Raw genomic sequence first — 24206 nt, 5'->3', positions numbered from 1 at the left:
CTAAAGAAGAAAAGTAAATTAGTTATTTATTTTCACAGTGTATATTTTATTTTATCTATATACTACGAGTGAAACACCTTGTATTACACTACTCTTGTGTGTGTATGTCATTTGTTTTCTGGGTTGACATGGTTGAGCTGTAAAGTTCAACATGTACAGGCAAAACTCTCACCCATCATAGTCAGTGTTCAGACCCAATTGACATGCAAGTGCTCAGTACAAAACACGCTGATTTAAATACAAACTGTCAATCTATCTCTTCCTGTCTGCTGGAGTGCCACTTAATAGGTTTTGCCTGGATTACTGAGGCACGCATGAGAAGAATGGGCAGCCATATGTAAAGGATAGCATGTAGAGGACAAGGCTGTTCACATAGGCTAATTGTGTCTGGACAAATCCCTTCTAAGCTGCCTAGAGAGACATCCTGAAACTGAAATGATGAGGAGGAATGAAGTTTAGCCCTTCTGTGACTGAGACAGAGAAAGTGTGAGAGAGTTTTAATGGTGCTGTCGCAGCTTCATTACTGCAAGTGTCTTGTATACAGGCTGAGTTTTGTTTTTGTTTGTTTCACTGCTATTTCTTTTTATCGTTTATTTAACAAAGATGGTGCACAATAAATTTACCGCAGCAGACAGAACTCTGAGCCCTTGTGCAGATTTGTGAAATCCTCAAGGATCAATAAAGTATTTTTGACTATTTTATTCAAATTGGTTTAAACAGCTTGATACTACAAGAGGAAAGTGAGAATATACTTTTTATTATTAAGGTGACCTGACCCTTTAACAGAACTGTCTTTTATTTTGTCATCATTGGTATATATTATGGTTAAAAAACTTTTAAGATGACTGCTAATATGTTTTATTTGCTGCTTTCTTCTATATCACATGCTAACATTTCATGCAAATGTTACTGTATTTCAAACACTGTAAAGGTAGTGCGTTGAGTGTTTCCTGCTCTCACGCTGTTCCCTCACTGTGTCTGTGCAGAGCGTCACTACGGTGTTGGTGGGTCAGTTCACTGCAGGGGTCAGCAGATCACAGGGTCATCTCTGTCTATCTGTTTCTAGGTATCAGCAGCTGATTCTGTTTCTTCCAGTCACGAGATTCCTTTGGATTAAGAAACCAGTCAAAACAATCCAACTGCTTCAACACTGTCCGACTGTACAGTTAGTTGACATTGTTAAACTGATATTTAATTATGGGGAGGATTTGTTCAGGCTTGTGTTGAGACTGTAACAGAGAAGGCAAACACACCCTGACAGTTTAATGTGTCAAGATTGAAATGCATTTGCATTTGCCAAACCAGATATACACTATTAACTCCATCTGTGTGACACACATGGCTACACAAAGACATATTAACACACCCTTTACATTCAGCATAATAACCAAGGCGAGGATGCTTTTGCACTGTGGCATGTCACACCTACTTGTTTTTGTAACGTCTGTGTGCTTTCTCTTTCCTCTTGTGTGCTGTAAAACTTAGGATATTGGTCAGTTTTGTCACACATTTTCCATTAACACAATAACTTTCATTTAAATATTATATACAGTTTTTTTTTATTCTTTGTAATGTCTCTCATAATGTCTGTTGTTTTTCATCCATACCTCAGTTTCATTCAGCACAGTAAGTCTTATTCAGTCTGTCTGTTGGCAAAAGTCAAACCAATCCTCATTAAAAAAAAAAAAAAAAAAAGTATTTCAGCAACTTATCCATATCTTAATTTCATCTGATCATAACTACTGCAATTTCTCTGTTTGCTGCAGCTGTTTGGTGCAGAATGTAGCAGCACACCTTTTGAGAAACCCCAGACACAGAGAACTCTTCAGTCTGGCTTGATTACATTTGCTTTCTATTTATTTTAGAATTTCTCTTTATTACTTTTAAAGCCATACATAGTTTGGCTCCATTATATTATTCTGATCCAATGGTCTTTTAGCTCCCTATTCTGCACCAATACCCCTGAGGCCTGGTAACCAAATGTTGAGCCTGACTGATGCTGGATTTTTGGGGCTGATGGTGATAGCGATATTAGGTAGTAAAAAAAAATCAGCTTTGTTCTTGGTTTCCAGTGGTATAAAATCCTGCTGTTCCAGTGTATCTCTGTTCTCTGTTTCCCTCTGTTCGATATCCAGAGTCCTAACTTCACAGCTGGTGTGGAGCCATGTGCCCGTTTCCTCTGGTTTGGACAACTCCTGAGAAAGGGAGGTCAGATTAATAGTTTAAAGTGCATTTTCCCAGCTGGTAGTTTTAATAATATATTCCAAGAATTCTGTAATCATAGCACAGTGCCAGGTCATATACCACTCTGAGTGCAAAGAAACCAAACCAAATACAGTTCGGTTGGTGTTGTTGATATTGATATTATTGTTTGGTGCATATCAGAAAACAAATACGCTGATACCAGTTTTAACTGATATAGCTGTTATTTATCGGTCGACCTTGATATCAGAACAGCTGAGTGAGCCTGTTCCAGTTTTTAGAAAGTACAGTTACATCTGCACAGGCCTTTTCTCTTTCTTAATGTTTGAGTGAAATTCTTGTCTATTTCATAGTACTGTATTTTATATACTACTGTGAATGACCTGGTAACTCTAGCTATCAGTGAAATTAGTGGACACTTCATCCACAGCCTTGCGGGCTTTGTCGCCCTCTGGTGGCGTGTGTCTCGCGGGAGGAGAGGGCGCAGCTCCGGTTGTTATGGTGAAGCATTTCCCCTGGGGGCTGGCAGGAGCAGGAGCAGGAGCAGGAGCAGGGGACAGCAACTGATTCAGTTTCACAGCCAGCCGCAGACCTGCACAGGAGCTACTGCTGATTGTCAGCGCAACAGGTAAGCTGTGGCCACTTTGTTTCCTGTCACTGTTACGTCGATATTTAACACCCTGCTGCTCGGTTTAGCTCGAGTTGTCCTTAAAGCGACGCAACATTTAATTCAGTTAAACAGCAGCAACAGCAGCAGCAGGAGTGGCTGCAGAGAGGTAAGCTAACCTGAGGCTAAGGTAACGTTAGCATGACATCAAAGGTAGCCAACTTTATCGCCGCTCGACAGGTGTTTTGTTTTTGTTTTGTTTTTCAGCATTTAACAATTAAGAGTAGGATAAACAGGCTGGTATTAACTTTATCCATATGATGAATGAAGCCAGGTAGCTTAAACGAAGTGCTTACGTTACCTGTCAGACTAGCCACCTGTTGAGCCTGTCTGTGGACCGCTAGGCAGGTTAGCTAATCTGCTGCTCACCGTTAATCCTACACAGTGAGCGACAAAACAAAAGCAAATGCTTCTGTTGTTTTTGTTCTTATAACCATTTACAGTGTGTGTAGTAAAATGTTTAAGTAACTCATTTCTGGCTAGTTATTATTTGACGTTTCAAGTATGCGGAATACATCACAGCTTCGTGATGGGCTAACAAGTGCAAAGTCTTGTTACTATCAATGGGACATAAACTAATATAAATACTATATGACACTTTTGTATTACAGGCTGCAAATCATGTTCAAGGCAATCCAGTACTGTAGCCCTACAGTAATATTGATTTATATTACGGATAGACAATATGGATTTTGTTTGTCAATCAATATTGTATGCTTCTGGTGGACACTAATAATTTCTCACTTTTGTATTTTAAAAATAGGTTCATATCAGCTGTAGTTTTTCCTCACACATGCTCAAAAACTAAAACATTAAAAGCATCACGTAAAGCTGGGTTATTGTATTAGATTAAGTTAGATTGTAAAGCTCATCATGTTCCTGTGTCAGCACCTTGTACCTTTTGCAGAGTTGAAACAATTATTTGATTAATCAGACAGTTGTTTGACAGAAAATTAATCAGCAACTATTTTCATAATCAACTAATTGTTTTAGTCTTTTATTAAACAAAACATTTGAATTTCTGTCAAGCTCTAAAACCTCCAATGTGAGGATTTACTGCTTTTTTAGTCATATATGACTGTAAACTGAATATCTTTGGGGCAGTTAATTGGTTCATCAAGAACAAAGTTTGCAAAACAATTGATAATGAAAATGTCAATTAGTTGAAACCCTAATCTTCTGTGAGGAAATTGTTTCAAAGTAATAATAATTGTCATCATTTAACTTGTCTTCCCTCTGATGAATTACACTGCTCACTCATTAACCTACAGTTAATAAACTCACAAGTTATCTATTCTTGTCAAATCAGGCTTGCCCATCTTGCTCACAAGTAGTGCCACGTGTGGTCAAAGTACTTCTTCAAAAGCATTTCATTGGTATGTATGGTCAAATATTTGCAGGTTTCACAATATAGACCAAGATTAGCTTGGAGGCACACACACAGTCTTGCATGGTATCAAAGACCTGGTAGAAAATCCTTAAGGTTAGATTACATTTCAACACTGTACTTATACTTAAATGGACTGTAAGCACTGTGATCTTGCGAGGAGGCGTGTTGACTGAATTTTGACCTAATGTGTGCATCCTCCATTGTTGCAACAATAGATTGTCTCAACTGATCAAGCACTTTATCAGAGGGCAAAGACCTGTGTAACATGAGGTAATGATTATAAAAAGATTTCTTTGTCATCCTAACGTAGTTTTTACTTCATGATAAGATAATCCCAACAAGTCAAATGACTCAAGCAGTTCTTTAAAGGTCAAGCTGTATTAGCTGAGGTTTGGCTCTCTGTTACATTCCTTCTCTTGTACATAAACTCCCCCTCATTTTCTCTGTCTTCCCTTACTGAGGCATTTCTTAACCATCATGTACATATGTTTAAGTATGAGAGACTCTGCAGGCCTGTGTCATATAGATCATCTCATCCTGTGGGCACAATTTAAAGTTTTTTCACGCCTATTTTATCCCTCCACCTCTGTGCCTGCATGGTACAAGCCTACTTCCTGCTTAGGAGCAGTCACAGGAGTCAAAGTAGGCTGCCTGTCTCCTCCCCATCCTTCCTCCTCCTCATATTCTCCTCTATCTCCTTTGCATTCTTTCCCCCACATCCTCTTGCCCTCTCACTCATATCCTGTCCCTCAGAAAAAAAGCAGTGACTGTGTCTGTTCATCTATATATCTTAAGATCTGTTAAATATGTGTGCATCATGCACACTCTTTCTCTGTTTTTTCCCATGGCCTCTTGCTTTCTCCATACTCTGGCTGCTGTGGTATTACTGAGATTGCTGAGTGATTATATGGAGCAGCTCAAACCATTACACATGACAGGACTTAATATGCCCACCCTTTTTCAAGTAGATCCCCCTCCTATTCGGTTTTGCAATCATTCTTTTTCTAACCTTCCTTCAAGGGCTGCAGTTAATGTGCAGATTAATTTATCAATTAATTGATTATGCTAATAGTTTGGTCTACCCAGCACAGTTTCCCAGAGCTCAGTGTGTTGCCTTTAAATGCCTTGTTTTGTCCTACCATCAGCTAAATGAGTAATTGACAAACATTTTCATCTGTACTTCTTTTCTAAATTCATTTTAAAGAATAATTAGGCTTTTTTGAAGTGGTGTTGTATAAGGTATTTATCTATAGTCAGTGTATTATGTACCATAGCAAAACCAACAGCAAAACTTATTGTAGCAACCTTAAAAAAGGTCCACTTAAAACTTTTACCTTGCCACCAGACAGCCTTTTCTGATGGGAAACCACTGTTAAATAAGGCAAATATCACGCAACACAGGGGTTGCTGATCTACCGCTGCCTGAATTGGTTATTTTGTTTGTGTTATTATGTGACTTTTGTGTTTTAAAAGCTTAGTTCAGATTCAGAGTCACACAAGGCAAGGTATGGGTAAGGTAGGCAAGGTAAAGCTGGGAAAATATTCTACATATAATATATACTAGAAGCCAACAGATTTTTTTAGATAAAAAAAGAGTTTGGGTTTGTAAATGCAATTAACTTGCCTGACCAGGCAAGTGATAAAACATAATTTTATACAATTTTTTTTTTTCAGAGCTGATGACAGATGTAACTAACAGGTGAACCAATGTCTCTTCCTTCTCATCTCTGCTGAGAATTCCACATATACAGTTTCAATCAGGTATTTGACAGAAAATGGTGGTGAATGAAGACAAAGTTTTAGAGCTGAAGCAGAGGCTAACATTTTAGTTATCCTGGAAACAGTAGTTTGGTAGATGTGGACAAAACTTCAACTATGTATTGCACAGTTTGAATGCAAGGTGAAGAAAACAAGGTCATTTTTCAAAGGTATGTGAAGTTACCAAAAAATGTTTCAGGAGTGCCTTAAAGCGATAGTTCACCCAAATATGATATTTCACTCAAAAGTGCTGTGCTGATGTGAGGATGGGTGAAGATCTCCAGTTCACAAAACACTCTCAGAGCTTCAGCGGAAAACAGCATTGCAGCTAAATCCAGTGCAGTTGAAGTGAATGGTGACCAGTTTTAAAATGTAAAATAAAAAAGAACACAAAAAACCCACAACATGTCTCCATACTGCTCGTGTGGTGTAATCCAAATGTCTGTAAGCCATGACATTTAAATTTTACCCCAAAACACGTCATTTACACCATGTTTTAGCCTAAATGCCAACTGTAGCCTCTCAGACCTGATCCACATGCACACACCTGAAGCAGGTACACAGGCTCTCACCCAAGCGGTGCGGCTGCAGCAAAGAAATTATGTTTCTCTTCTATGTCCACTGACATTTTCTTCTTTGTTGAAAGTTTGCAAAGTCAACTGCACATAACAAGTCACTATGTCTGAGCAGATTTGGGTCAAGTTTAAATGTTGCAGCTTATGGACACTTGGATTACACCACACGAGCAGTATGGAGACATTTCGTGTTTTTTGTGTTATTTTTTTACATTTTAAAACTGGTCACCGTTCACTTCAATTGTACTGTATTTGGATGCAACACTGTTTTCTGCTGAAGCTCCGGGAGTGTTTCATGAACTGGAGATCCTCACATCAGTGCAGGGGTGAGTAGATATTGAGTGAAATTTCTTTCTTGGGTTTTTTGCTTGCATAGCAGCTAAGACTAAACATAACATTTAACTTAAGCCTTTGTTGGTATTTGATAACCTCTAATAAAGCAACTTTAAGGGCAAGTAAAAAATTGACCTTAGGCAAGTAGATTCCTGACCCACTTGCTTGACTGCACAAGTGAAAAAAACCTTAACATTGAATCTTTTAATATGTTTTGCATCTGACCTGTCCACAGCGGTACATAGCTTATAATCCTACACTGGTACTCCTGCTGCTTCTCCAAACAGGAGGTGTGCGGACAGCCATCTACTGTAGGTAATATCCTGACTATGGATACCTGACTAAGTAAACCCTGTTTTAAAAGATCTGAACTATCCCTTTAAGTTACACAGTAACACCAAAAACAGCCTCTCTGAATATTATGTAGGCAGTTTAGGAAACTTGGCATTGGCTCAGATAGCAGACAGGATCGTTCCCGAATCATCAAGCTGCATTGACTCAGCATTGTTTGTTTCAATGAACGGGAAGGTCCTGCAGGTCACATCAAACAGCACACTGGGCTAGCGGTCATACACAACAGCTGAGCAATGTCATTTCATGATGGCAAACCATGAATGGAGCACATAGCGTAGCCAGATTTAAGGCTGAGCAAGAGTTTTAGGCCTTGTGTTCTTGTAAATTCTGTCACGCGCTTGTAACACTTAATGTACCACCCACTTCATGAATGTGCGTACTTCAGTTTGTGTGTGTGTATTCATAGTAGTCTATTCATTCCAGCTGTTGAATGAAAGTTTATGTTCCTCAGCAGCTGTGGACAGCCCTTCCTGTTAGGTCATTAGGTGGAAAAAGTCAAAAGTGTACAAATGTCAGATTGATGCAGGGACATTTTTCCAAACACAAACACAAAATGTTCAGTCATATTTTTCAGTGTCCGTGTGCTGCTGTGCTGCCAAGTTTATACAATATCAGTGATCTCACTTCGTCTTTTCCCGTCTGTCTGGGCTCTGCCTGACTCAGAGAATCACAAGGCTCTTACCCAGTTTAGCCACCAACAAATTCCCTTTTTGTGCTGCAGCTTATTTTATAAGGGACAAAACTAACAGAGACTAACGAAATGCTAGTTTAGATTGCTCTCTCCACTAACAGCAGACCACTCAGTTGGCCTGTTATGTTACAGACTGTTGAAAGGAGCTAAATTTGCAAGACACAGATGAATAAGGTAAGATTACAGTATCAGAGAAATTAATGGATTTTCTTTTATAATATATTTTTCCCATTCTTTGTTAAATTAATTTGATTATTTTCACCCAAAGTAACCGTTTATTATCTTTGTGCATGGACATAAAGAGGTAGGACAGCTTGTTGATAAATAACTTGGGCATATTCTTGCTCTTGTTGGTTTAGAAATGGCCATGTATGGCCTTCATCTTGAGTTTCTGTTTGTTTGCTGAATATTTGAGATAAATTTCCAGATTTAGGAAAGAAACAGTTGTTTTTTATTTTGAGCAACTGATGGATTGATTTTAACATGGCGTTGTGTTGTCAACCAAGCTAAATGTTTCCAGAAATGCAATGGTTGTTCATCTTTCACTCTTGCTACCAGTTTGCTGCTGGGTGAATGAGGTCCAGTAGGCTGATTAGTGCCAGACAGCATGCTGAGACTGACTGAGCTGCTACTCTGTCGGACCAAGACAGTAACCTCATGCTGAGCGGATCTTGGAAGCCTTTTTTTTTTTTTAACCAAACCCTGGCTTTTTACTTTGTTTAGTTAGATCCAATTGATGGCCCTTGCTGAACTACACTGTCCAGAGGGCAACTCTCAGATTTGTCTCCACTTTCAAGCTCTAAAGAATATATTGGACTGAATGAAGGATATAGTTTAAAGAGACCAAGATTTAAAATAAGAACACATGGCATTTTTGATGCAAACTCCTGTGTTACAGACAGACAGAACCCAGAGAGACTAGAGGAGTGGTGATTGGCTCCTACGCACAGCAGGATTATGTAGCAACAAGTTACACACCTATAGCCTGCCTTGCTTTCAGGTAGTTGTCTGCTCAAGTCTGCATCACCCCAAACTTCTGCATACTACCAGCTATTACCATTTTAATATATTTGTATAGTATATATATATATATGACGTGTGCAATTTCTTATGTTTGTTTGATGTTTGATTTACAAGCAGGGAAGTGTGTGGTTCATATGGTGGTAGTAGTGTAGTCCTGTTTCATGTATGTCAAGGAAAAACAATACTCTCTACTAGTGACTGATTATGTATGGAGGTTAATCTGAGATCAAGTATAATTTGAACAGCCTTTCAGTGTTGTTTTGTGTAATATAATGTTAAGAGTATGAGCAAGAGAAATGTCAGACTTAATCAACATTATTCATCATGCCACAGTGTGTGAAAGCAGAGCTGATGTGCTTCCAGTGATGTTAATTAGACAATAGTGCTAAGCCTGTATTATAGGGTCGGCTGGGCCTGACCGCTAAATAACAAATAAGTGTGTTTTTTTGGACCTGTATGATCCTGGTGGAACATGATGTGTCTTTCATGTTCATGTTCGGGATTAATCAGACTCTAGAGTAAACATCATAGTGTCTGAGCTTCAGCTTCATTCCCCTGATACCTTGCACTGATTGGCTTTGGCTGAGATTTTGAGTTGTCCGGCTCGCTCTGCCAAGACAGCTAATCAGGAACCACTGTCCTGTGCCCTGAGTGTGTTTGCGCATGTACATGTATTATGAGTGGGAGAATGAGAGTATCTGTGCAAGTGTGACTTTGCTTGCAGGTTGGCTTAATGTGAGTGTGCATGCCTCATTAAATCTCATGTTATGTAATGGGTAAACCTAATTACTGTTCCCACTTATCAAACCAGTGACCCGTCCAATGATTTTATCAACCCATATCCAGCAAAGCTGATCACTGACACCAGTATATTATGTATATATCAACAGGTATAATCTACCTTAGCTCACTATCACGGCCTCCATGAGTTTCTTCTTTTTTTGAGAGGGAGATTGGACCTAGGGCTGAGTGCTATGGCTTATAAATAATATCTCAATATTTTTGGGCATTTCTACAATACAAAATGTATATCTCCATGTATACATTTTTTTTCCAAAATTACATAACATACTGTAAATTTTCAAATAATGTAAACGTGATGATCTTGTAGAATATGATGGATTGCTGAAGATTAGTTAGTAAAAATAAACACAGCCGTAAATATCTACAGCAATGGATGACTGTTGGTGCTTTCAGAAAATATTAACCCACTGAGCTTTGTGATAAATAATCATCAGTAATGTTGATATAATGACTAAGAAGGTAAAGGCAAATAACAGAACGGCTAGAACAGTCAGGTAAATTCAGAAACACATATGCCATAACATGATAAAGATAATCTCTAGTGTCATGACATGACACATTTCATTGCATTCAACATGAGCTAGAAATGAGTTTACATGCAAATAAATTACCTATGTTCATCCAAAGCTTCACTTTGTTTTCCTGTTTCTAAGGAATACTAAAACATCACTTATCTAACATAACACAGACGTTGCCATTAACATTGAAATAAAAAAAAACTATAATGACTTTTATCTTCACAGATCTTAGAGAAGTAAGTTAGCTGGATTTCTGTATGTCTGTGCAACAGTGTGACCCTGCAGTGTAAGAGGCTCAGCAGCACTATCAGGTCAGCTCAGAGTCTGCAGACAGGAGTAAGTGCATAAGTGCAGTAAGTCCTGTGTGAGGGTGGAAACACATTAAACCGGTTTTATTGTCACAATCACACGATCTGATCTTGGCACTAAAGGTAAAATAGACGGAGAAAATGGACACACATCAGTTGTCTTTTCAGTATGTGGTTCACACTGCAGCCTCCAAACGGCTTTATACACTATTGTAGGTTCATTCACCTCAAACATAACATTACCCATTTACACACAATGGCATGGTAATGTTACAGATCAAGGTAAAGTAATATTACATAACCAAGTCAGACACACTGTGTGTGTACTAGGCCATTACATATCTAACTGAGATGTGCACTGTCATCAAATTGAAGCTGAAACAATATTTAAAACTGCCTGTTTGTTACAGCCTATTCAGCAAACTTGTGAAATGTTAGTGGACTCTGGTCAAACACTGAAACACTGAAAGCATCTTGTCAGGAAAAATATAAACATTTATTGAAGCTTCTGATTTGCACAGATCAACAAAAGCAAAGAGGAACTGACAGAATAAATGTTTGTATTGTAAATCTGTGTTTTTGTTGTTTGTGTTGGCTTGTTTCAAATAAATTACTTCAGCACTGACTTCAACATCTAATCAAACAATTTTTTGTTTTACTAATAGGCTAAAGTCTGATGTGAGCACTGCATGAGTCAAACACAGCCTTGTGAGAATGAGCATTGTGTTGCTCATGAAATGAAACCAACTAACTAACTGAGTTTCAGATTTTGTCTGGCTTTATCCTGCTAATACAGCAGTTAAGTTCCTGCAGGGATTTTCCCTACCCCTCCAATTCTTTGTCCCTTTAAAGCCCCTTAAAATACCACAAACCATGCTCCCCTTTTCATTTTTTAACTGTGGTTGAAAGGACTAACCAAAAACAGGTTAGGCTGCTAACTCTACATAGGCTGGCCTGAATTGTTCCTCAAGAGTTTGTCATATAACACGTTTCTTTTCTGTTGACCTTTTAACATAAGCATGGACATTGGATACCATGGCTAGGTGGCAGACAGGTTAAAGAAAGTTGCTTCATAGCATTATAAATGAACCCAGCATTCATAATCCATGCCTTGATCCAGTATATTCCAAGTCCTCGGTCATGTGTGTATTGTTAGAATGAATGATCCGTGTAGTGGCCTGCCAGCCTATGGGCAAGAGCTGAGCTATTACCTCAGTCTAAGGAAATCCTTACATTGTCGCTTGTGACAAAGGGGTGAGAGGTTAGGTATCCTAAAAATAGAAGGAAGGAACAAATGACAAGTGTGTGGCTATCCACAAGACAGGAACTACTGAGATTTTAGTTGGTCAGGTAAGAAACCTAATGGGAACTATGACTAGTAGGTCTCTATACTGTGTATATTAATGTACGGAGGGCCTTGATGTTCAGTGTAAAGAATGTGTCACGTTACCACTTTTTAAAAACTCACCAATTATAAAGGATTTATACATTGTAACTAACAATTTTATTAATGTTAATAATCTAATGCTAATGTTTTATATCAATTGTAAGACATAAAATCCCTGTAGCCATTTATCCTTCTTCAGCAGAACACATGATTTATATTTTTAGCTAGTTATTTACTTCATCAACTGGAGTGTCTAGATTGAAATAGATTTATTAACATGTATAAGTCTAAATTTTATAGAATACTGGAAAGTATGATGCATTTATTAGGTTAATACAGTTACTGCATTATTACTAAGGGTGGGAATCTCTTGGCACCTCACGATTCAATTCTGATTCAGAGGGCTACAATGCAATTACAAAATAACTGCAGCTGCATTGTGATGCATCACAATTTTAGATATCTAAGCATTATTTTTTCTGACTGTGTGAATACTTGCTACCTTTAAAACATGGCATGTTTGTAATGACCCATAGTTAGTCTAGTATGACACAACTTGCATACAGTGTGGCTCTTGTCCAGGTCCCTTTTCCAAGTTTCATATAATTACTTTTTTAGAAGGCTAGACCACGACAGCACTATTTTAAATTTATGTTTATCCACACAAATAAATCTAAAAATGAAACATACATCTCAGCATGAAGGTCAGCAAACTGCTTTATTTGTTGAGAAGCGTTGGAAACTCAAATGTAATTTCCAAAAACAATTTAAAAATGTTAAACCTGTCGGTGTCACCTCATTGGATAAAAATCAAAGAGGAACCCTGTAATTGCATCCTGGTGATTATGAATCACCCTGCATCCCTTTGCTGTCTAATCAGCTGATTTATGGAGCGCTGTGGTCCACCCACCTTTTCAGGTAGTTGGCTGCTGTGGCCTAGGACTGCTGTCTTGTCAGTCACTCTCTCTATCTCACTGAGTGCTTCTAGTTGACCTTCCTCTCAGCGCTCACAGGCCCGGGCCTAAATAATAAATGAGTAGCCTGGAAAGATCCGAACTGTGTGTGTGAGCCATGTAACTCACCCGGGAAGTTAACGAAAGGTAATGAGAGCGAGCTTGCTGACTGAGGTTGCCAGGGTTAGTACTTGCACTGAAACATGTCGCATATCATCCATTTAACTGCTTTTTTACAGCACCCCATCGCTCACTGTTGCCCTGTGTGTGTGTGTGTGTGTGTGCACCAATGGTGGCACAGCCTGTCGGGCTACAGGGTGTGTCAATCATTAATGAAAAGCGTCCCACCGTCTCAGGTTTCCTTCAGGAGAGGAGTGGGAGAGGAGGGAGTAGGGGGAAGGAGCTCAGGGGTTAAAGATAACAGGATTAGGAGAGCAGTGTGCACACATTATACTGTAACAGAGCACTCAAGTTTTCTCTCTCTTCTTTTTTCTTCTCTCTCCCCACCCACAGTTGTAAACAGAAGACAACGCCATTGAGGAACAAGTCATTGAAACCTTCTTATCCAGCTTTCTTCTGCTGAAGACATGCCAAAAAGTGACTTTCTCCAATCAACACCAATGTTTGAATCCTGTCACTGTCTCCCTTAATTAAAGTAGGCTTTGTGTGTACCTTGCAAATGTTCCTTGTAATTCTCATTGCTTAAACCTCCCAGTACCTCCTACCTTGTGGTTTTGTCATTTATTGTCACTGTATTCTCACAATGGATTCTCAAAGACTCACCCCTCTGTTGGATCCAAGTTTTGGACACAGTCATCGCCACTTTGGAGTAGAAATTCAGATGGAGCATCTAACGTGTGGAGTAGTTTGACTTTTCTCACAGTGTCTCCCTTTCCCCCAGTGGATCATTGGTTAAGCTACCCACAGGTGACATGGATGGGAGGACTGACAGTTGGTCACAATCCACAGCTTGGATGATTATGTTTTGGACATGTCTTTTTTCCATGGCACGGTAAGAATTATCATCTGAAAGATGGGAAAGAGACATTGCAACTATTTTATGTGTTGCTTACTTCTGAAATCATGGAGTTATCCGCCACCTGATCGTACAACATAAGTTGTTTTGTTACATCATACTTTGGACATGCTTGCTGGTTGCTTGAATATTTTTATGAATAAGCTACAGCACTTTTTCGTGCTCTCCCACAGGCCCTAAGGTAGGCCTGTTTGGTCTCACAGAAGGGCCTCTTTAAGGGACACCAGGGAGGTGTAGGAGAAATTTGGAAACCTGAAGGTTTTGCATTTAATATCTTTGTGGACTAAGAGAAACAAACGGGAATAGAGAAGTGAAGCCTCCGTGACAGCTCTTAGTGTTGGAGTGGCATGGCGGCAGATCACGGTGAGCTGCTGGCCGAGATGGCCACAGTTGGGCGTCTGAGTGCTACTGAACGCCTGAAGCACGCCCAGAAGCGTCGCGCTCAGCAGCTGAAGTCTTGGGCACAAATGGAGAAGGATGCAGCACGAGGGTCAAGGGCCAAAGCAGATAAGAAGAAGACGCGCACCACCAAAGTTAAATTCCCCAATGCTATCACCCTGCTAGATGCAGCTGCACGCAATGACCTGGAAGAAGGTTGGTAGAAACATGCACACTCACAGAGAAAATTCATGTTAGAGAACCTTGAAGGAATAGTTTGGATTCACTGGTGAGGGTTGGTATGAGGTACTTATTGATGGTCAGTGTATTGGCTACAGTAGGTGCAGTCAGCACGCCCCCAGTTAGGAATAGTAGAGGGGAGTACCAGTATGGACGCTCAGCAATGATCCACACTTAAGTCCACAAAACAAAATCAATATAAGCTACATTTAGAATATTTTCACTTTACTTTGCCATCAAACAGCCTTTTCTGACAGGAATCACTGCTATGTAAGCCAAATGTCATTCTCCAAACCAAGCAAAATTCATTAGTAATTTTACCTTGAAGACCACAGGAGTTGTTGGTTTACCGCTGCCTCTGTTAGTTTGTTTGTTTTATTGTGTTACTTTGGTGAAACTGAACGTCACAAAGTCACACAATAACACAAACAAACTAACAGATTGAAGCAGTGGTAGACAACAACAAGTCCTGTATTCTGTAAATCAGTAAAATTACTGATTTCACCCATAGAGTTTGGTTGGTTTGGAGAGAGTGATAACTGGCTTGTATAACGGTGGTTTCCCATCAGAAAAGGCTGTCTGCCGGCAGAGTAAAGCTGTGAAAACATTCTAAACATTTTTGTCCACATCAGTACATTGCTTAGCGTCCGTGCTGGTAGGTAATATGCTGACTATTGATACGCACATCATTCAAACCCACTGCTCAAATATATTTATTATAATATTATTCATTTTAATTATAGTGGCAAATCTTTTAAGTTTCAAGACGCACACACACGCTGAATGGGTATCATTTCTTATACCTGTTTAGGGAAGACAGACGTGCCAAGTGCTGTAATCTTTATGTGGAAAGGACTCTGACCAGGAGGTTAGTTATAATGCTATGTGTTGTCATGTGTTTGCTTCTTCTAGTGAGAGAGATGCTTAACAGCGGTGTCAGCCCAGATTTGGTCAACGAGGATGGACTGACGGCCCTACATCAGGTACACACACACACATTGTGGGAGTCGCAGTCACAAGAACATGATCCCTTACCAGCCAAGTTAGTGATATGGTGAATTAAACCTGTTTACATTCATCTAACACCTCACTCACAACACACTAGAAAACTATCAAACTCTCAAACCAACATCTGTAAATAATCTTGTAATGGGTTTTGGTTGCAGAAGCAGATTTGTTTTTCAAAACCAAAACACCTCCAGTATTTAGGATATTTATGTGTCGGCCTGTTAAAGGGACAGTTCTGATTATTCGAAGTGGGGTTGTATGAGGTACTTACCCATAATCAGTGTATTACAGACAGTAGATGCTGGTTGACACGCTCCAGTGTGAAGCAGAGAGGAGTATGGGTGTAGGAAGCTAAGTAATGAACTGCTGTGGACAGGCCAGCAGCAAAACATATTTTTCCACCTCAAAACATCAGCTCTGTTTGGAGTATTTTCACCACTTTACCTTGCTGTCAGATGACCCTTAGGACCCATAGGAAAATGCTGTTATATTAGCAAACTATTGCTCTCTCCAAAGCAACTTGATTCCTTCGGTAAAAACATTAATTTTACCTCACAGATTATGGGAGTTGCTGGTTGACCACAGCCTCCATCTGTTAGTATGTTTGCGTTTTTGTATGACTGTGTTGATTGTGTGACCTGTGGTCTGCAAGGTATAATGACGCCGGTGAAGTCGTTGGTTTGGAGAGAGTGTTATACAGCTTATATAACGTCTGTTTCTCATCAGAATAGGCTGTCTGATGGCAACATAGGTGGGCCTTTCTTTGAGTGGTTAAATTATGTTTTGCTGCTGAACCTATCCACAGTAGTCACTATCTACTGTAGATCAACGCTTACTAATAGTCGGTGTATTACTGACTATTGATAAGTAACTCATACAACCCCATTTCAAATAATCCAAACTACCCCTTTAAATATACACAGGTACCCACCAGGTTTAACAGCTTACACAAGTGCAGCCTTGCAATAGACGGGATGAGGTTGCCTACAGAGTTTTACACTAACACGTTGTGACTGCCCTTAATGAGGCAGGTCACCTTTTGTGCAGTGTGTGTGTGTTTATGTTGTGTGTGGTCACAGCACTCAGCTCACTAAGTACTGTTTGCCTTTATTTTGTCTGAACCGTAACTTATCTTCAGTCAGTTTACATGAACACACTGATTCATTCCCACCGTCTTAGTTTGAGGGCCTAAGAAACTTGCTTAGGCTTACATTCCTTTCCCGATGAGTTCCACCAAGATTTAGGAGAAAAACATTTTAAGATTTAAGCATCATACACTACTTGCAGATCTTTCTAATTCAGATGGACGCTTTCTTTCCCTTCTGATTTTGCTCTCTGTGTCGTTTGTTTCTCTTTACAAGTTAACACATACACATGCTCCTATAAATTCCTGAGAGGGGGATTTGTGAGCACAGAGAGCTCTTTATAAAAGCAGTTGACTCTGCTCTTCCCCTTGGAAAACTTGGTGTTGACACAGCAGAGGGCTGGGCAGGGCATGCAAATATTTTCTATAACACAAGCCCATTTATTAGTTGCCATAAATAATCATGCATTCATTAATCCATTTATGCTTGTTTGTCTGTTTAGGTTTTTTGTGTTCTGTCTGTACATCCATGTGCTTATACATTTTATTTTCATATATATGTACTTCTTCCCTCTCTTCTCAGTGCTGCATTGATGACTTTGTGGAGATAGTGCAGTGTCTACTTGATGCTGGTGCCTGTGTGAATGCTTGTGACAGTGAACTGTGGACACCGCTGCACGCTGCCGCCACCTGTGGGCACACTGCACTGGTGCAGCTGCTGATTCAGGCGTGAGTTTTCACATCAATGTCATTCTTTTAAACTGTTTCAAACCCACATTTATACATCCTTTCTACAATAGAAGATTTCTCTGCCTGATATAACAGTAGAAAATCTGATATTTTAGGGAGTTTTGTCTTTATCCTTACAGTCAGGCTGTTATTTTCTACAACAGATTATACCGAGAGCCCTCTTGGTGCAAGTATCTACTTTACATATACAAAGCAAATATGGCTGACTCTCAAAACACTTTGCAAGTATATAAATATCCTTGAGAGGCTGAGTTCATCAGGGTGTGTCACTGTGCAGTACTCAAATCCAATTGTCTTTGCATACGGGAGCATGCGTGCTTGTGTTTGTGATTCTTCTAGTGGGGCCGACCTGCTGGCTGTCAATGCAGATGGCAACATGCCCTATGACCTCTGTGAGGATGAGGCCACCCTGGAGCTGCTGGAGATGGTTATGGCTGAGCAGGGTCAGTACGCTGCATCAAAACAAGCTGAACTGAATTTTCAATGAGTTATTGTTTCTTTGGAGAGCTCTAAGCATTTCGTAACAGGTCACAACAGAAAAGAAATGTTGGAAGGGAAAATGTCACAATTTCAGACAAGTTTAAAGTGCTGTTTTTTGCCACTGTCAGGCTCAAATTGTTATTATGAATGTTGGATGGGGTTATGGAAAGGATCGCTGCTGAGAGAGACCTTTTCTTAAAGTGTAAGATACCTTTTGTTAAACCAGAAACAGCTGTTTCATTGCTCTCACTAAACTAACCAGACTCCCTTTACAAAACTGTAATTTTAACAATCTCATCATAATTCAAACTCAACAGAAACAAAATAAAACTCACAAAAAATGTCTTGGCCCATCTTTCCACTGTTCCAACTATCACTATCTCAGGTGTGGTGGAAATAAACATGTTTTCACTGCTAGGTGTGAAAATATCAGGAGAGGAGCAAGGAGGAGGTTAGATATCAAAGGAGCAATAGTGAGAAATGGCATGTAGAGGATGAATATTTTCACATCTAATGCAGCGAATAAAGGGTTTATTTCAAAAACAATAGCCAGAGTCAACAAGTGTTGGAACTGTAGAAAAACAAAGATGTCTGCGGTGAGTTTTATTTTTTTCTGTCAAGTCTGAATGATGATGATGATGATGATGATGAGGGAAAAAAGGGAGTCTAGTTACTAACAATTTGAGGCACAAGCACTTTTAGTGGACTCACTTTGATGGTGTGCAGTTTCCTGGAGGGAATATGTTGTAGCTTAGTTAGGTCTTAGTTAGGTCTGGCTCAGTATTGGGCCAGTTCAAAAAAACATATGACAACAGCGTCCAGGTTGAAAAGTACCAAACTTGTCTTTTAAGCTGTTACTGTCCCTGTACTAACTGTTTGCTTCTATCCCTGTGTGTGTTTGTGTGTGCAGGGATAACTCAGGACCGTATAGATGAATGTCGCGGGGCTAAGGAGACGGCCATGCTGGCTGATGTTCAGGCGCTGATTCAGAGTGGAGCAGACTTAAACGCTCAGGACGACAATGGAGCAACACTGGTGAGACAGAGGGACATGTACTGTATAGATAAAAATATCTGTGATCCCAGGGTCAATTCACAGTTGTAGAAAATGTACAAAATTTCTGAACAACCAACCAAAATCAGAAAACCTTGTCAAGAAATGATGGTCTAAACTAAATCAAGAGAATGATTTTGCGGTAAATGATAAAACACAGCAATATCCCTTCAATTAAAGTTTTCTGGCTTTTTCTGAATGCATTTGGACTATTTTACCTGAGGTGTTTTTATTTCCTGACAAAGAATCAGAATCAGGTTTATTGAATATGTAGAAGTTCACAGTTAGCAGTTTAAGAATATCTGAAATGTCCAAGATGGTAATCTAAAAAAAGATATCCATTATTGTAACACACAGAGTCAGAGGGCATAGACAGGAAACTAAAACCTGAAGTTCTGAAGTGCCTTCCTGGGTCAACACTTAAATGATTAGTGTTGAACATCTCTTCCAGCTCCATATAGCGTCTGCTAACGGCTACATGTCTGTAGCGGAACTGTTGGTAGAGCACCAGGCTCAGGTGGAGGTGAAGGACTGTGATGGCTGGACGCCACTACACGCTGCCTCCTGTTGGGGACAAGTAAGTGCTGCAGGCAGACCAAAGTGTAAGAACCTTCCACTTTTCTGACATGACCCATTAACAGTGCTGCTTGTGTTTGTTCCATAGATCCAAATGGTGGAACTGCTGGTGGCCCATGGAGCCAGTTTAAACACCAAGTCTGTCCTGGAAGAGACACCTCTGGGTAAGACCAGAAAGTATTTTCGGTCCCAAAATAATGTAAATGACTGTACCTTTCACCTTTAATTATGTAATTCCAATTTCCTGCCTCAGGTGTATTAACAGGCTCTGTTAAAAGAGGAACTAATTATCCTGACCTGTTTTTAAAAGTCTCAATTATAGCTTTCTGGTTAGCATCTTTCCTTTCATACTGTATAGTGTCTAAACCTTTGCTGCTTCTGGCTTTTCAGATGTGTGTATGGATGAAGAGGTCAGAGCCAAACTGATGGACCTGAAGCACAAACACGATGCCATCATGAAGAGCCAGGACCGGCAGAAGGGCACGCTCCAAAGACGAGCCTCTAGTACTGGCAGTAGAGGGTGAGAGAGGGCATTAGGGCAGGATGAAGAGAACTTCTGAGAAGGTGAAAAACATAACTTCAGAGCAGTTAAGTACTTTACTGTACTCTTTCTCTTGTTTCTCTTTACAGTAAGGTAGTACGTCGTGTCAGTGTGAATGAGCGCTCCAGTCTGTATCGGCGGGAGCATCACAAAGAGGCCATGGTGTGGCAGGAGCGTGGCCGACAGCCGGAGCCACAGGACGACGATGAGGACAGACAAACAGACAATGAGCTAAACCAGCATGCCAGCTTGGTGAGCGAACCTAGTGGGGGACTTTTCAGGAAAAAGTATCTCTTTATGGCTGTTTTCATGTTTTCGGGTCGTTCATCCAACCTATTGTGCACTCCATTCTTGTAGTTCAGTAGCTCAAGATTGCCTTGACATAATTTCTTGAAATTTGGCACAAATGTCCACTTGGACTCAGAGAAGAACTCATTAGAATTTCAAATTCTTTGCTACATATATTATTTGAGTCTGGACAAACATGGGAGCCCCTGTTTTAAAAAAAAGTTGAAGTGATTAAACTAACGTGTTGTTTAATGCTCCTCTTTTGTTTCAGGTTGCAGGTGGCGGGGCCACGTCATGTTTAGAAGAGCTGGAGGCTGCAGACAGGAAAATTGTTTCCAGTCTAGGTAATGGAGGGACCTCTGTTTCTCTGGCCTCCTCTGTACCTGGAGAGCTATGGAGTGGTGGAGGTCGCATGGATCGCAGCGCCTCCTACCAGCTCAGCTCTGCATCTGGAGCTGGGTTAGGGTCTGGGTCTACAGAGGGCGAGGGGGCAGACAGTATGACTCGGGAGAAATCGCACCACACCCTGGCTGATCTAAAACGCCAGCGGGCAGCTGCCAAGCTCAATAAGTACCCGGCACCCCCACCTCCCCTACCCCCTCCTTTAGAGGAGGAGCCTTCTGTTGTAGCAGCCGAGGTGACAACCACGCAGGCCCAGCCAGAACCCCAAATGACCCCCAACCCAGAGGAGGTAGCCTCCCCGAGCCAGGTGTACTTCACACCAGCCAGTGGAGATCCTCCGCTGCTGAAACTCAGAGCCCCTGAGGAGGAACAGTCGAACAAGGAGCCTTGCTGCGGACTCATGTAGACAATATTTGAAACATGCAAAGACACATACATACTGCCTGCAGAGTAGAGAAGCTGGGCATGTTACACTCCAAAGTGGCAAAAACCTTTCAAAACAGACATGCTTGAAATGACTTAAGACTGTAAATTAAGGCCACTTGCCAATGAGGGTTTGAGCTATACTGCATTTCTATTTAAAGGGATAGTTTGGATTATTTGAAGTGGGGTTATATGAGGCACTTATTGATAGTTAGTGTATTACCTACAGTAGAGGGCGGTCAGCACACTCCCAGTTAGGAGAAGCAGAGAGAAATATCAGCATGGAAGGTAAGCAATGAACTGCTGTGGATGGGATCAGCAACAAAGGGCATTTTAAGCACTTAAAAAAAATCAATACGTTTAGAATGTTTTTATTGCCTTACTTTGCTGTCTGACAGACTTTGGATGGGAAACCACTGTTAAGCCAGTACATCTCTCTCCAATCCAGCCACACTCCATATGCAAAATCAGTAATTTTACTTAGAAGAACATGGGAGTTCCTGGACTACGGCTGACTCAATCAATTAGTTTGTGTTATTGTGTGACTTCGATGTTTGGAAATGTTAGTTCAGATTCACAGATGTCACACAATAGCACAAACTAACAACAACAGAAAATATTTTGAATGTAGCTTAGACTTGAACTGATGCTGACTGTTTTTTTAGGTGGGCCTTTTTTAGGTGGACCAGTGTGTAAGATTTAGTGACATCTAGCAGTGAGGCTGTAGATTGCAAATGGCGTATCTAGAGTCAGTGTTTAGTTTCTCTGTTGTGGGCTACTGTAGAATTGTGGTGGTTAAACAAGAGGGTCCTCTTGCACATCCTCTGTAGATATAAAGGTCACATCCTTCTGCCAGTAACTCCTCATAAATCTTAAACACTGGGCCTTTAATACCCTGTTGTTGCTGACCCCATCCACAGCAGTGCATTGCTTAGTTTCTGTGCTGGTACTCTTACTGGTTGTGTGCCAACTGCCATCTCCTGTAGGTAATAGACTGACTATTAATAAGTACCTCATACAACCCTACATCAAATAATTAGGACTATCGCTTTAACCCTAACCGTTTTCTGGTCAACATTATACATACTCCCAGCATTACGTGCTGCTTCTTCTCATTTAGGGGCTGCAAATCAGGTGTCCATTTCATGACTCAGAGGAGATCTACAGATTCCAGTGTTGCTGTCAAGAAAATATATACAGTCTTTCTTTATTACTTTGCTCATCTCTTACTTCATTACTCAACTAGCATAGATTGACATTTCATTGAAAAGCCTTAGAATCATGTAAAAGTTGAATTATTTGTGTAAAGCTGAATGAAATTGAATTGAGAGCTCAAGATGATTTGTGTTAATTGAAGTATGAGGTTAAGGTTCTGTTTTCTTTCTGAGTGCTATGAAGGGTACGTGATCAACTTTTGCATAGATTTACTTTACAAACAAGAGGTTTTTTTTATGGCTGGGGGAATGCTTGGTCATGATAGTTTCAGTGTAGCTGTTCTGAATTTACATTTACACAAAAGCGTAAAGAAGGACTGTTCCCTTGCTTGATTTTTTTTTTTTTCTTGGACTGAAGTATACTTTTCTTTTGTGACTCTTCCAGTGCACAAAAAGCCTACATTTCTATATTTGTAATGCTATTTTGTAAATTAAGTGTTTGTCTCAAAAAGAATGTCATATAATCTATATTTAAATCAGTGAATAATTTAATCAGCCCATTATTATCACCTCTAGATTTCTATTTTTCCGTCAGTATTTCTATTTTTCTACCCTCTGAATGGAATCCCATTATTTATTCTATCTGATACTGAATATGGCTTAAGGTGTACAGTTCTTGTACCATTTTTTTTTAAATGAAAGCATGAAGGCAAGATATTTATCAAATAGATTATATATAATTTTATTGTCAAACCAAGTAAACCTGTCATATGATTATTTGTTTAAGGTTGGTGCCTTCTTTAGGTGGCAGATTTGATATAGGTTTGCAATGCTTGCACATAGTCCCACACATCGATTTGGTGAGCAGTGGGATCAAATGATCTATCAGACATGGACTCCAACTTGATGTGTTGTCAATGCACTCTAATTTCTGTATTGCATTTCAGTTTTGTTAGTGATTTTTACTGAGCCCTGTTTAGAAAAACAAAACATAAAAACAATGTTTTCACAAATGATTTTTGTATTTTTCTAATGTAAGCGGTCTTATTTAATTGGTCTGGGCATTATGACAGTTTTGTTCCTCTGAGTATTGTTTAAAGGTTAATTTCAGTATTTTATAACCTGGATCCTTTTTTCCAATGTTTTTGTGTCTAGGTGACTACTGGGGACAACAGTTGTAAAACTGGTCCAGTATTGAGTGAGACTGCTGCAGCCATCAAACAGTCTGCAGTGTAATCCTTAAGGGCAATTGTGAGCCATCAAACGACATTCACTCAAAATACCGGTTTTGCCACTGAGAGGCACAAATTGTTATTCTAAGTGTCTGACTACATCATAGAAAGGAGCTCCACAGAGACAGATTTTTTGTTGAAGAGTAAGATAAGTTTTGTTTAACCAGAAACCAATTCATTGCTCTTGACCAACCCACTAGATTCCATGTACAGAAACAGTCATTTTTATCATCATGAAAGACATTTAATTCAAACCGGGCCCAGAAGGAATATTTTCACGTCTTCCTCAGTGAATAAGGGATTTATTTTGACCAAACAACCAGAGTTGACTGTTGGAACAGTGAAAAGACAAACCAAGATATTTTTGGTGAGTTTTATTTTGTGTCTGTTGACTCTAACCAATATCTTGGTTAGAGGAGATAAGATACTGACCCCTGCATCTGAAATTGAGGATGTCTCCCTCTTGTGGTCAAATTAGCAGTTGCACATTTTACATACTTATCCGTCAATGCATTTTTTTCTCTTTCTGTTACATCATGTCATTACTCGCTTTCAGTGCATCTCAAATGTCACAGTCTGTTCTCATCTATCTGCCAGG

General features: G+C 39.8%; 1 protein-coding gene across 1 annotated transcript; it reads left to right on the top strand.

Annotated features, from left to right (window-relative positions):
* Window positions 1–2701: 2701 nt before the first annotated feature.
* On the top strand, window positions 2702–21952 carry ppp1r16a (protein phosphatase 1, regulatory subunit 16A). Its single transcript, XM_084747652.1, has 11 exons — window positions 2702–2830; window positions 13477–14593; window positions 15530–15600; window positions 17293–17438; window positions 17799–17902; window positions 18850–18974; window positions 19444–19569; window positions 19657–19732; window positions 19959–20088; window positions 20199–20361; window positions 20669–21952. Exons 2-11 carry the CDS (start codon window positions 14347–14349, stop codon window positions 21203–21205), a joined length of 1725 nt encoding a protein of 574 aa, XP_084603778.1. The 5' UTR covers window positions 2702–2830; window positions 13477–14346; the 3' UTR covers window positions 21206–21952.
* Window positions 21953–24206: the final 2254 nt, after the last annotated feature.

The sequence above is a fragment of the Lutjanus erythropterus genome, chromosome 21, assembly GCF_056507025.1.
Source record: "Lutjanus erythropterus isolate fLutEry1 chromosome 21, fLutEry1.hap2, whole genome shotgun sequence".
Classification (NCBI taxonomy): domain Eukaryota; kingdom Metazoa; phylum Chordata; class Actinopteri; order Lutjaniformes; family Lutjanidae; genus Lutjanus; species Lutjanus erythropterus.
The sequence above is the reverse complement of the archived record's forward strand: the minus strand, read 5'-3'. Positions and strand labels throughout refer to the sequence as shown.